At 36.1% G+C, this 13968-nt stretch overlaps 1 protein-coding gene across 7 annotated transcripts in view; it reads right to left on the bottom strand.

The window, feature by feature from the left end:
* Positions 1 to 13968, bottom strand: part of FIP1L1 (factor interacting with PAPOLA and CPSF1) — a 42694-nt gene that overhangs the window by 8332 nt on the left and 20394 nt on the right. For 4 of the 7 annotated variants that reach the window (XM_080615203.1, XM_080615202.1, XM_080615204.1 and 1 more), the window contains 5 exons: positions 11920 to 12013; positions 10729 to 10882; positions 6195 to 6221; positions 5602 to 5656; positions 3769 to 3824 (listed from right to left, as the gene is read on the bottom strand). In XM_080615203.1, the coding sequence (XP_080471329.1) occupies positions 3769 to 3824; positions 5602 to 5656; positions 6195 to 6221; positions 10729 to 10882; positions 11920 to 12013 (386 nt within the window). The remainder of the gene's footprint in view (positions 1 to 3768; positions 3825 to 5601; positions 5657 to 6194; positions 6222 to 10728; positions 10883 to 11919; positions 12014 to 13968) is intronic. The other 3 variants (XM_080615205.1, XM_080615206.1, XM_080615208.1) reach the window with 1 other exon arrangement.

Below are 13968 nucleotides of genomic sequence, written 5' to 3'. Positions count from 1 at the left end.
TATCCTGTCAATGAAAAAAAAGGGCTGTGGATTTAACTGGAAACAGCACTCTCTAGTGGACTTACAGTACAGAGGACTTCTCACTTTCTGCTTATCTGCTTTGCTAGCCAATGATAACATAGCCTTCAATAAATCGTTTGTTTTGAGTTCCACTCCATTATCTATAATATGAGAACAATATTCACTTGACTCCATGGTGTCACAAAGAGACATTAATAGCATAATTAACATAAATATTTCACTGAACAATGTAAAGTGCATTTACTGATGCTGTATTTAATACTCTCGAGTTATAAAATCAGTGGCTTCTCCTGACAGCTACGTTCAGACTGCCTTGCCTACATCTGGGGTATGCCTGCCCCAGAAAGCTTTGGCAGAAGCTTAAGACAGCAGTTTGCCAAACATCCAAAGGAGGAATACAAAAGACCCTTTGAGCAGGCAGTGGAGCAGGAAAAAACACTTCATTGTTAAACTACATTTGCAGCAAAAAGCATTATAAGTCTTTAAAAAAGCATTTATATGAGGTTTTGCCTCTAACAAATGCTTGACACTGTTTCATTTCAGAGCTACAGACAGAATGAGGAGTTAACAGAAAAAAATATCCTAATACAATAGTATGCTGTTCATTATACTGCCAAAACCTGAAATTCTTCTAAGGAAAGCAGCCAGAAATAGCGAAAAACCAGCTGGACTTTAAAGACTGTTAATTTCCTTGACTTGCCACTATGTCAACAACATACGTATGGTCCACTGGCTGCCAGAATATTCTGATCTAAAGTGTAAACTTCACTTTAAATGTATACTATAAAACAATTATGAATGGTAGCATAAACTCTTATGATAAATTTTGGTTACTCCCCCACATCTGCAGTAATTCTCATCTGACAGAAGTATGTCATTTTCACCCCAATAACATGAGATAAACCAGTTATTTGATACTCTGCACATTTTTATATCTAGGTTTTCACCAGTTATTATTCACAACACACAAGAAGCTTACTTTCCAATATGAACTGGTGTTCAGCATTTAATGCTTAGAACGAAGTAATTTGTCACTTTTAGTATTCCCACATGGATTGTTCTAATAATTTCTACAAAAAGAAGGACAATTCTAAAGTTTAATTTGATTTTTAAAACAGGAAGAACAGATTTGAACAATCAATAGTTTTAGAGGCTTAAGTCCTGTTTTGGAGGTGGTCTGAAAATTTAAAGCTGCATGGTATCACAGTATAAGGCAAGCTATTTCGTACAACTTCTTTGTGCCTCAAAAAATACTGACTTTTAAACTGTTTCTGTAACGCTAAATTTCTTGCATGTGCATAAGATATAATGAACATTTAGAGCACAGAACAGAGAAAAGCTTGAGGAAAAAGCAGACAAGCATACAGGTCACTTCACTGGTAGACCAAATGCAGTGCCATTATTTTGACAGCTCAATAAAATCTGAAGGTCTGATGGCAAAGCAGATTTGTGAAAAAGTACGAATTGTGAGAGGATTTGAGATCAAACTGAAGAAACCTCACTGATGCAGTGGAAGAGCACAAAGACAAAATAGATATTCTTGAAGCTACAAGTTAAAAACATTATTTTACTAGGCAACCTATCTAATGGACTTGCAGTGGGCAACATGCCTGACACAAGGAAGATCGGTAGTTTTTGTAACATGTTCCATATCCCCCACAATTTTGACAAAGCCATGAAATATAACCAGACTGGTAAAGAAGACAACGGGTTGGAGATTCAGTGCTATCATCCAAAGCAACTATTAAATAAATATACTTAGTGATTCTTAATTAAAATTATTATCTGTACCCTAGTGTGCCACTAAGCCCTCACTTTACCTAAGTTCTGATACACACACAGCACAGGTAAAATACTGGCCAGCAATCACATTGTGAGACAGGCATAGTGAGAGTAAGATGCTGGCCAGGAAAACACGTTTTGCTCAGAGATGAACAGCAGCAATAATATACCACTGAGCCTCTATAGATCCAAAAACCCCAATCACAAGCACAGCTTAGAGACAGACGATTTGCTGCAAATATGAAAGCTTTTGCAACAGTAGGGATGCCAGATATAGCGGAAAGATGGGAGCAGTCTGTGTTCCTTGGTCTCCATAATCATAAAAAGGCAAATATAACTTTTTAACTCTGATGAAGGAGTTCATATTCCGTGTCGGCATTATCAGGATGACAGTCATCTTTCTAATATTGGTACTGCAACAACATACACATGCCAACACCTCTGAAGGTCAACATAAAATACGGAAATCTTCTTGTGTCCCTGACAGTACTTGACAGAATAGCAAATTCTAACAAGGGAGGTGCCAAAATGAAAAACATTCCAAATTGGAGACTGTATATTAGATGCAATGTACATACTAATGACTGTTAAGAATGCATTCCATACAATACTCTGGGTGACTAGATGTTGAAGCTTCAGCAAAATAGTCACTTGGGTATTTCAACTTGCCAACTAAAGCCTTGGCTTTACCTTTTTGCTAAAACTTCAGCAAACACAGTTCAATTATTGCTAAAAAGGTAGTTAGCATAAATGAGCTGTTTGCCGTTGTCGAGAATTCTTGAAAACATAACAAGCTCCCATGCATGCAAGCAAGCACTTGATAACTGATGAGGATCCTTTCAATGTCAACAAAGTATCACTTCTTACTCCAGAAACAGCTCCAACTTCAAGAAATTACAAGCCATTCAAAAACGTCATTTTGTGTATCTTCTCTAAAGACTTATGCAGAGATACATTATCTGAATGTTTGATCTGTGCCGAACATTATGGATCCTTAGAACTAGACAGAATTTTCCCTACCATTTCTTCTCCCAGCAGCTACGGTCCAATGGAACAAAGAGCAAGAAGACAGAAAAAGTCAGCTGGAAGAAAAGGCAATAGGCATGGGGCTGGACGGCAAGAGGCAGTGACTGGCAACATGTCAGGTGCCGCACTGGGTTGGGACAATCCTCAGTATGAGTACAGACTGACTGATGAATTGATTGAGAGCAGCCCTGAAGAGAAGGACCTGGGGGTAGAGGTGGATGAAAAATTAAGTATGAACCAGCAGTATGAGTTTGCAGTCCCGAAAGCCAATCACATCCTGGGCTCCATCAAAGAAGCATGGCTAGCAGGTCAAGGGATGTAATTTTCCCTCTCTGCCCACTTGTGAGACCCCACCTGGAGTCCTGTACACAGTTCTGGGGCCCCCAATACAAGAAAGACACGTTAGAGCAGGTCCAAAGGAAGGCCATGAAAAATCATCAGGAATTTGGCACATCTCTCCTAGGTTGTTCCAGTTGTTCAGCCTGAAGAAGAGAAGGCTCTGGGGAGACCTTACTGTGGCCTCTCAATACATAAAAGGGGCTTACAAGAAAGATGGAGAGAGACTTTTTCCAAGGGCCTGTAGTGACAGGACAAGAGGCAGTGGTTTTAAACAGAAAAAGGGTAGGTTTAGACTGGACTTAGAGAAGAAATTCTTTGCCATGAGGGTCCACAGTACGGTGTATTATTTTTTAAAATCAGAGTTCTGCAAAAGCAGTGTGGAAAGATAACCAGCATATGAGTAAGTAAGCAAAATAACAGTATTTACCAACAGCTGTTAAATTTGCAACAGCACATATTTGTTTATAATGGTAGGCAATGAGCTTTCAAAATGAATTACTGTAAGGACCTGTTTAGTCGCTTAGCAAAAATCCTCATGAGTGTATCAAGCAATTTAATCTAGCACTAGTCAAAATTTTCAAAACCAGCACGCTTACTCACCACTGCCATAGGAAAATGCACGAACAGAACGACCATCATAGCCAGAAGAATGTCCACTGTTGAAAAGAAAATACATGTAAAAATGCCATTTACCAAAGCTACCTCCATGAATAAACATGTACTTCTAATATTATTCCCCTGAATTCTAACCACCATACGGAATAAAACAAAATGTTTGTTATAAATGGATTTAAGTCCTCCATTTTGAGCATTACTCATTAAGGAAACTGTCTATCAACACAAATACGTATTACAGGAGTTGAAAGTCACACTCTCTCTCCTTAAAATTTTAAACAGAAATTATCCATGCCAAAGCTGCTCTTTTGTATTTTCAATGAATTTTCTATTTCAAATGTTTCTTGTATCAAAAAATGTTTCTGCAGAGATACTAAACTTAATGTGCAATTGCTTCAATGTGCTTCATTCATGAGTGAAGCCAATCTCATTCTTTCTGTTAAAAAGTAGGCATGTGAGTGTATCTAGGAACAGGTGGACTTCAAATGTGTAGTTCTATAAATAAACTATTAAATTAGCTACACATTTTCTAGGCTGACTTCTTTCAGTGGCAGCCAACTCAAGTAGGCAAAACCCAGAAAGGTTAAAAAGGATGCTACGTGCACAGGACGTAATTCATAAATATATAATTCTTTCATGACCTTATAGTACTTCCCACATATCTTGAGTGAATTATCTTTGCAGGATTCAACCTAAGTGTTATTCTATTCTTGAAGGCACTTGAACATTATGAAGTAAGTTTGGGATTACCTTAGTTTAAAAACAAAACAACACCAATGATAATGAAAGGCCAATTCAACATCTTAATATTTAAAAGTATGAGATCTAGTTCCTAGGTTCCACAATAAGCTTGATACTTTCACATCATATTTCAGAAGCTATATTCACAAGTAAATGATGCAATAACCTTTGCTTAAGAGTCAGAAGCAGCAGTTACAGCAACTGTCAGTATGAAGTAACAAATTTACTTTCATGCACATCAAATACATCCAGCTAGATGTTTTTCTGAATTACATAAGATGAGGATTTTCTGAGATTTACCATCCTCATCCTGTAGTGTATATGTTAATAGAATTTTTCAATTTCAAAGGAACAGTCATGTGCACCTTTCTGCAGTGAAATCCAAAGTAGTTGCAAGAGGCTTGCACCATCTTCTTAAGACAGCTTTGTGTATGATCTGATTTTGGCCTCTAGCAAAACATAAATACTTTTAAAGGACTGTGCTGGCCAACTTTTTTTTTTCCTTTTATATATATATGTGTGTATATATATATAAAAAATAAAGATATGTGCATACATATATATAAAATATACATATTTTGTATATACATATTTTGTATATCCATATAAGAAAAGTATTAAGGAAGAACCTGTTAGGCCTATTAAAGCTGAGCACTTAGATCAAACACAGTAGGAATACAAGTTTGTATTCTGTGGAACTCTGGCATCTCCTATAGCTTATGAGGGCTTGAATTGGTGGTCAAGTCGATTATTTGCATCTATAGAAAAGGATATGGTTCACTTAAATAAGCCTTAAGACTCCTAAAGAAAACTTTAATCATTACCCTGACCTTGTTCTTAAGTCTTGGCATTGATATAACATCATAATGCAACTAAACTAATACGTAACCAAGTAACCAAGTCGAAAGAATATCAAGTGTCAGACAGGTGAGACTAGTAAAATTTCTGTAAAAATCTGAACCTGTCTCCCTGCTCCCAGATAAAACCCATAAAACACAGAGTACCGTAAGAGTCCTTATTAACATATTTCAGTTACAGAATATTGATATATTGCTTTGTAAGATTTCAGATAATTACCTTTCTATTGTGGGTATGAGGGAAGGAGGAGGACCGCCAGGTGGTGGTGGAAAGCCTGTAATAATAAATGGGAGGGGGAAACAAACATAAACATATAAAAGATCTAGGTTAAGCATATAATAGCAAACAGATTCCAGAGAGTAAAACACAAAAATTTGTTTCTCGCTGTGTAAATAGGATTTATTTAGTAAGATGAGAACTTCTTTCCAGCTTAACTAAGACTGGCTTTTAAATATATATTATCAGTGCTTCAAATCAAATACCTTATCATTCTTAAAAATACAGTGATTCAGAAGCATAGGAAAATTCCTGAGTATCTAACGATACTTAGGAAACAACAATTACAACTATCTTCTGCACAGCTGAAAAAAAAAAAAGAATGGAAAGAAAAGGAGGAAGCACACATCTAAGAAAAAGGCTGATCAGGTCCACTAGTCAACAACCTGGCATCAAAGTAACTGAGCCTACCTCTGTACATATGGTTTTGTATTTATGAACTTTTATCTAGAAAATTAAAAGGAAGCTGGAAAGTTGCACATCACTTAAGATTTCACTTCTTTATCAAATGTGGAAGAAAATTTAAACAAGTTTACCTGGTGGTGGCACTGTTATTGGTATACCTAAGACAACAACAAATAATATATCAGTTATAGTAAGTTTATTATCTGTAGATCTAAAATCGGATTGAGCTATCACCACATACATAATCAAGAAAAATGGTAGCTTACTTTCTGTGTTCTTAGATCAAGATCTCACATTAATATCAATTGTTAAGATTTCATGCAAGCCTTGCGAAATCTGGCTTTTTATTTAAGCTCCTATTCTCTAGGATCTTATTTAATTAGGGACAAAAATAATGAAAAATGACTCTGTGTCTCAAGATTAGAATTAAATCCATAACCCTAAAAGGTTTAGTATCCAGAAGGAAAGTAACATCCCTTAGAGTATATTTGCTTTATTTTATATTCCATGGCTGGATGAAAGGAAACGCAATTGGCATCCGAACTTTCATAGCTTAGCATTGGAAATAGTGAGGTCCACATGGACAAAATATTCTAACAACAGTAAGCATTACAGACTTTTCAGTCAATGCTATGCCACACTGCAATTAATCATTCAGTTGCTACACAAAGGAAAAAAAATTCTTTGGTATTCTATTTTCTTGTAAATATCTGAAAAAAGAACATCCTTTAATAGAAGTGCATTCAAAAACTGTTCTAACTTCTCTGGTTTTCAGAACTACCTTAGCCGTTATGAATCTAACTAAAAGCTATTGCTGTTAAGAATGCTGGAAATCACAGCATAAAAACTTTGACAGAGGAACATTTGAAAGACTAAACACTCCTAATGAAAATTTCTGAAAGGAAAGGAAGACTGGGAACTCAAAGTGATGCATAACTGAAGTATTTTCTATTAGTCCTTATTGGTTAATTGTCCACCTTAATAGATTCTTCATGAGTCTACAACATAGAAAATATACAAATACCTCATCAGAAATGTTAAGAATGTAAGCTAGAAAAATATCAGTTCTCTCTGATTCATTAGCTCTACCTTATGCTTAAAAAAACCCCAAGCCCAAACCCAATCAATTGCTGCACTAAACCCAGTATATTCTTAGCACTGAACATGGCTCTCGGCCCTATGCACAGAATTGCCTGGATAGCCATCAGTTAATACTCTTTACAAAAAGGAAGAAATTCAGACATTAATATATTCATCAGAATTTTGTCTTGTGCAGAAATACAAACTGAAATCTCATCACAAGCTTAAAAGCCAAATGAAAAAATTCACTTGAGAGCCATTCATACAAAATTGTAATAGAATAATACAATTTAATATACAGAGACCAAATGTCCAAATAATTTCAATGGTTAATACAGGGTATTACACTAAAAAACTTCCAACCAAATCACAGGCATTTTCTCCTCAAAAACCTTTAAGAACATTTAAAAAATCATGATTAATGATTACGTAAGACAGCAGCTAATTTGCTTAACAGTATCATAATGGAAGACACATTCTTCTACATTCCAAGTTAGCAAGTATCACTAAAACTATCTAAAGTAAAAGACCTGAAAACTAAAGCTTTTTCCTCACCTTCTTCACTAACAAATGTGACACAAAACAAGAAACAAAAAGAATTTGTAAACTTCTGTTAACAGAAAATTGAGAATCTCTTAACTCTTCACTCCTTTGCCTTTTACTAACAGCGTAAAAAAATATACTTGAAATGTCATCATGTCATCAGTCAATTACTTCTAAGAACAAGAGCTCTGAAATACTGAATAATTTCTTCCATGTAGGGATTTAACCTAAGTGCCATTGCAAGAAGATGAATTAGTGCAGATCATGTCACATCCCTACAACACATACTGCCACAAAGATGCACCTGGCCTCAACCTTAAATATTCAGACTCATGTGTCAAAAGCAAAACAAATAGCATGCATGCAGCATTTTACCTAACGTGCTCAAACTTGCATTCATGACACTGTATAGCACCCTAGTATCTCAAGGCTGGTTATTTACAGAAAACCAAGCAGGTTTTACTAAAGGAAAGCAATGCTACATGTCCCTTGCTGAGTAAGGAATCAAACATGATAATGCTGCCACATCTTAACAACATACTGCAAATCAGCTGAACTGTGGTAGCAGTTCACAGCATTGTAGCTTAACTTGGTGTAAAAACTTCTTTTGCCGCAGGCTCAACTAAGTCAAATTCCCTCTCTTTTATCACAGGGTAAAAACTACACACTTAAGACTGCTGGGCCTGAACAGATGCATGGCTACTTGCTAAGCCCTGGTATCTGTCTAGGCACTCAGAATTCCCAAAGTTATGCAACGGAAGTTCAATATTTCAGAGTAATTTTTTTTTTAAGTATCACAAATACATGTCACATTTTAACTACACCCTTAAACCAAAACACATAAAACACCTTTTAAAGCCTGTTTTTAAAGCATCCACGTTATTCTTCAGATTTAAATTACTCCAACATAGCAATAAACCAAGCAAACAAAAAACAACACATTTTTTTGCCACAGCCAGTGTTCTCCTAGGAGTATTTGAGAGTTTTCTGCACTTGGCCCTTTGAATCATTCTAGCACTTGTTCCTCAAAAAAGATCTGAATCGCAAGAGTGAATGAACTTAGAACAGGAGATCTAACTTCAAAGCAAGATCCTTTTTCAAAGGCACTTTTGGAGGATGTTTTATATTTGGAATACTTAAATTTTCTGGCAAGTAGTCCCACTTTAATATTGGGTAAGAGCAGCTTTTTTCCTCCTCCTCCACTGAACCTAGGAGGGATGGCAGATTCTATTTTAGCAACAGCTTTGAAGATAAAGAGCTGGTAACAGCACAATTAAAACACAGGCCTGAAGAAACCAAATCCACAGCTCTTGATCGTTATTTTCAAATTTACTCAAAGCACAGAAGGATGTTGAAGGAGACCTTCTGAACAAGTGTATGTCATAAACCTGTCTGTAAACCACAAGACTAAAGCCAAACCTGCTTGGTAAATTTATAACACATGTGAATTTCTTTCACCTTTAAAAGCTCAACAGGTGAGGGGTTTCAGAACAGTCTAGTACACCTATATGACATCCCTGCAGCAAGTGAGTCTGGGGTGTCTGTGCTCATGCTTTTACTAATATACAACTTAGATCACCTTTTCTGTATCACGATTAAAATAATTACTTTCTAAAAACTAAAAATGCAGTTCCTATATTATTCCATCAGAAAGATTTTAATGCAGCTTAAAACCCACAGTTTGCATTAGCATCACATTTCTCTCCACCTTTCCTGCAGTAAGGAAACATCACAAAATTGCCAGAGCAGCAGCATATTCTGTCTTCAGCACTCCATTGTTTGTATTCATGCACAAAAACTTGGAAAACGGCACAGATTTATTTAATCTTTAAATCTCGTCTTGTTTTCTAGGTTGCACTGTTTTGTGTATGGCAATCACTGATGAAATCCAGAGCTTGCCAGGCAGCAGGAGTTAATGGTTTTAAAATCAGCAGCAGCAACTGAAGAAAGCAACCTCTTCAATGAAGATTTAAGCCCTGTAAAGCCCTGCGCAAAGTTGCTGCACAGAAATCATAATGTTACTTCCTTGCTTATATGTAAAAGAATTAACAGAAACTTTTAAAAGTTTCCCTATGTGGACAGAATAGCAAAGAAACTGCTCAATGTGATTTTGGAACAAGTCAAGCAAAAGAATGCAAGGAACAAATGGAGAAAATCAGAAACAGGGCTTTACCTTAAATCAGTCTCTTCTATAAACAAATTCTTCACTATCATACTCAAATACTCCCCCAAGTTTCTTCACCTATTTTCATTTCTCAGAGACCACTCTTCTTAGCCCCCTGCGAAGTCCTTTGAACTTAAGTCCTTAAAATGACACAGCTCAGGTAGCTGCACTATTTGTGTAAATGCCCATGACACTCCTCCCAGTAAATTTCCATAAACACCAAGTTTCAGTGAATATTCAATATCAGTAAATCTCAAACCAGATTTAACAATGAAAAGAGTTCTCAGAGCTTTGATTCCTCTAAAATTCACAGACACAGGGTGCTGGATAAAACATCAGGTGCTAATAAAACCTCTGACTGAAAGAAATGATAGGACACAAATGCAATTCTTATCAGACTTTCAGGAATTCATACATACCAAGAGGGGAAAGGGGCATTAAAGTTTCTGTTGCTGCTTTGACCTCAGACACCAGACAACCCAACTTACAACACAAATTCACAGTATGCCATACTTCCAGTTCAAAAGTTTGTAGAATGATTTAACATGCACCTCTCAACAGCATTAACAGTGGTTGAATTACAGACAACAGCTTCTCACTTCAAATGTTTTCAAGGACAGAAGGTCTAACATTTAGTCTTTAAGTAATTATTTACTACTTGGGACTATGCTTACTGGGAAAGTAAAGACAAAAGTTTCTATTTCTGCCTGGCAGATATATTTAAGAAAAGAGAAAAAATCCCACAACATTCTGAAATTTTGCACATACAGCCAGCCATATGTGCATGGAAGGCACTGTCTTTAATTCATTATCTATCATCAGGCATGTGATGTTAATGCATCTCATTTTTCACATCCGATGTAGTACAGGATATTTACCTGGTGGGGGAATCAGAGGTGGAGCAGTACTGACAGTTGGAGGGGGTGGGAGGAAAGGGGGTGGTGGAAGGTGGGTAGGTGGAGCTCCTGGAGGGAAAAATGGAGGTGGCTTGGTAAAATTGTCTACTTCAGGATTAGATCGTTCTGAAAGAACCTGTAAAATATCAAACTATAGTTACAATTGCTATGTCAAAAGGGTAGAAGATAGGTTTCCTCTCTTTCCAGTTACTACAACAGGGAAGTGTTACTTATGCACTTAAAGAGCCATATTTGGGTGGTTTAAGTTCTATTTGCATCTATACGTTCGGTGTCCCATACTCGCCAAGTACCTCTCAGGGCCTAAGAGCAGCCAATAGGGAACAAAAAATGCAAGATTTGAGAAGGAATATAAGCCATCTGAATATGGCCCAATACTCCATCTTAAATTCATATAGAAAGAAATATTTTTAAAATCAGAATGAAAAGAATGAGAAAATACCCTCAAGACTTTAAATTACTTAAAACACTGTGAGATCAGCTGAAAAACACACAGCAATGTTTTCAACATAAGCACTACTATCTGTTATTATTTTCATTGTTTAACCTTAACCTAACTTGGCATGGAAATGCAGCTAGGGCACCAAGCAGCCTTGATTCTTATCCACAGCTAAGTCAGGACTGAAAAAGTGTATTCCATCTTAATGCATTTAGTTGTTTTCTTTAGATGATCCAAGCCAATAAAGACTAAAATTATGAAGACAATCTTAAAATTTATGGTAAAATAATATATATTTTTTTTTAAGTACTATCTGCTATTTATTCCTTTGCAACTTATTTTTAGAAGACTGCATTTCTCAAAATGCATATGAAAAGGCTTCCACTTTCAGCTTTGTGTCTGTCAGGAAGAGGAGAAATGGACAGTCAGTTTAGATATTTATCTTTGTTACTTAGTCAACAAAACTCTATCCATGCAGAACTAGCAGAGCCAATGCTGTCTCCTAGATTGTAAGTCTGCAATACTGCTCATTTTCTTTCAGTAAGACGCATATTTCGTATTAATAGATTTTAATTGGCTGCCACAACTTTGTTCCTGAACTTAAAGCTACTTCTGTATTACTCATTCATATACACCAAAATGTTTTAATCGGGAGCTATGGGGAAAGCAAAAGTATCTCTTGGTCAAAGATTGTGTGCAAATCTGCAGCATAAAACCTGTATGTTGCTGTTTTCATTAGCACGCCGTCGTCCTTCTACCCTGCTGATAGTGATGGTCTGTCCGATCACATCTATTGTTCCAGGTAATCGCCTGCAACACAGGACAAACCAGAATCAACAGGCAGAATTAGAAAAGGAAAATAAAAGAGAAAGACATGAAAGTCTTAATTAAGGACTTTTCTCATTCTAAATGCCAAAAGTTCCTTCTCCTGTATAAAAGAGAAAGGATTGTTTTCAAAGAACATTAAATAAACATAAGCCAACCCTACCATACATACTAACTGTATTGCAGCACGTATTGAACAAAATCAGCCACCATCTCTCTTATCTTGGAATACAGCGTTAATATCAAACAGAAAGTAGTATATAAAACTAGAAACATTGACTCATAAACCTTGCATGAAACTCAAAGGAATCTTAGACCAGCCATTTATAGTTCTGTTCCTCAGTTTTCCAAATGCAAAATGTCTCTCTCAAGCATCTCTAAAACATTTGCATAGCTAAGCACTATGTTCACCTTCCTTGAAGAAACCAGCACAAGACCCACTTCAGTCTCCCTTACAACCCAATCAAGCAACAGCAGAACATAATGTAAATTAAGAACATGCACCTTAGAAATGTTAGTTACGGATTTTTAGAGGAAGATGACAACAGTGACATGCATATACACTTTCTTTCCATCCTAGTTTCTGCCAATCATTTAAGGACTTTTCATGCAACTGAGTTTAATTGCTAAACTTTAACAGATTAACTTCCATTTACACAATCTCATTTGAACACACTTCTACTTTTGATCTCCAGTGATGTGATCTGTGTAAGATATTTTTTTACACGACAATTGTATTTGGTGCCCTACAGTCCTGTTAAAAAGCCCCACAAACCACAACTCCTTATCCTCTGGCAGTGTAGCCAGAAAACGTAACACCTCTGCTGTATCTCTTTCCAGTTGTCTCTTTCCCAAGCTGAACTAGTCCACATCTCTCCTCATATAAAAGAATTCTATAACTGTCACTATTTATTTAATCTTTTTATGGACACTTCCTACCTCTGCTATATCTTTTCTTGTCTGAGATAAACGGAACCACAGATAATACTCAGTTCTCAATGCATAACAGCTTTATGAACTACCATAATGACCTTTCCCAGTTTGTTCCCACTGCTAATGATAACAACAATTCCATTTTCTTATTTTGTCTAACACTGGAAATTGAACTAACATGTTTGGAAGAAGCAACAATAATTCCAAGATCTATTTCTCAATGGGTATGATTTTCAATGATTAATTTGAAGTGCATCTTATTTAGCAAAATGCCATCTAGGATTTAAATTTTCAGTGATTTTCAGTGAGTTCAGTTCATTATGAACAACTTATTCCAATCCACATTGGAGTCAACTTGTGAATTTTAAGTGCAGATTTATCTCAATTCAGTTTCCCAAACAGTCAATTTATTAAGCTTATGCCTGTTGGATTAAGTTTTTCCTACTTTTTCTTAAATCCCATGCATATATTCACACAGTCTGTTAAGAGAGGTATCTTTAAACCCCCCAAACTATCTGATATTGTGTCCACACAGGTGTCAACTGCAACTTTTTAATTTTTCAAAGTAGATTAAAAACGCAAGCTGAGGGTAAAGACACGATGGCATTCCACTGGATACAAACACTAACATTTAAAGGATGATCAGTTTCTTAAAATCTTCAATAAATCAACCACATGGGAATACACTGACTGTAAAGGAGGACACCTAGCGCCACACCAGAAAATAATATGACAAAGACGTTAATGTCATCTACTAAAACTAAAACCCAGTACCTGACAATGGGGAACCACTATTTTGAAGAAAGGAAGAATCTAAAGTATAGTGAACTTTCCTGCCTGCAGCCTCAAAACAAATAACACCCAGAAATCAAGCTTTATTGAGAATTTATAATTCTATTATTTTTATGCAGATAGAACAAAACCCGCTTTGCAGCCCATAGGTTGATTTCTAAAAGAGGTTAACCAGCAAGATTCACTTAGGTCAACTCCATTAGAAAATGATATAC

This window comes from Psittacula echo, assembly GCF_963264785.1.
Source record: "Psittacula echo genome assembly, chromosome: 1".
Lineage (NCBI taxonomy): Eukaryota > Metazoa > Chordata > Aves > Psittaciformes > Psittacidae > Psittacula > Psittacula echo.
The sequence above is the reverse complement of the archived record's forward strand: the minus strand, read 5'-3'. Positions and strand labels throughout refer to the sequence as shown.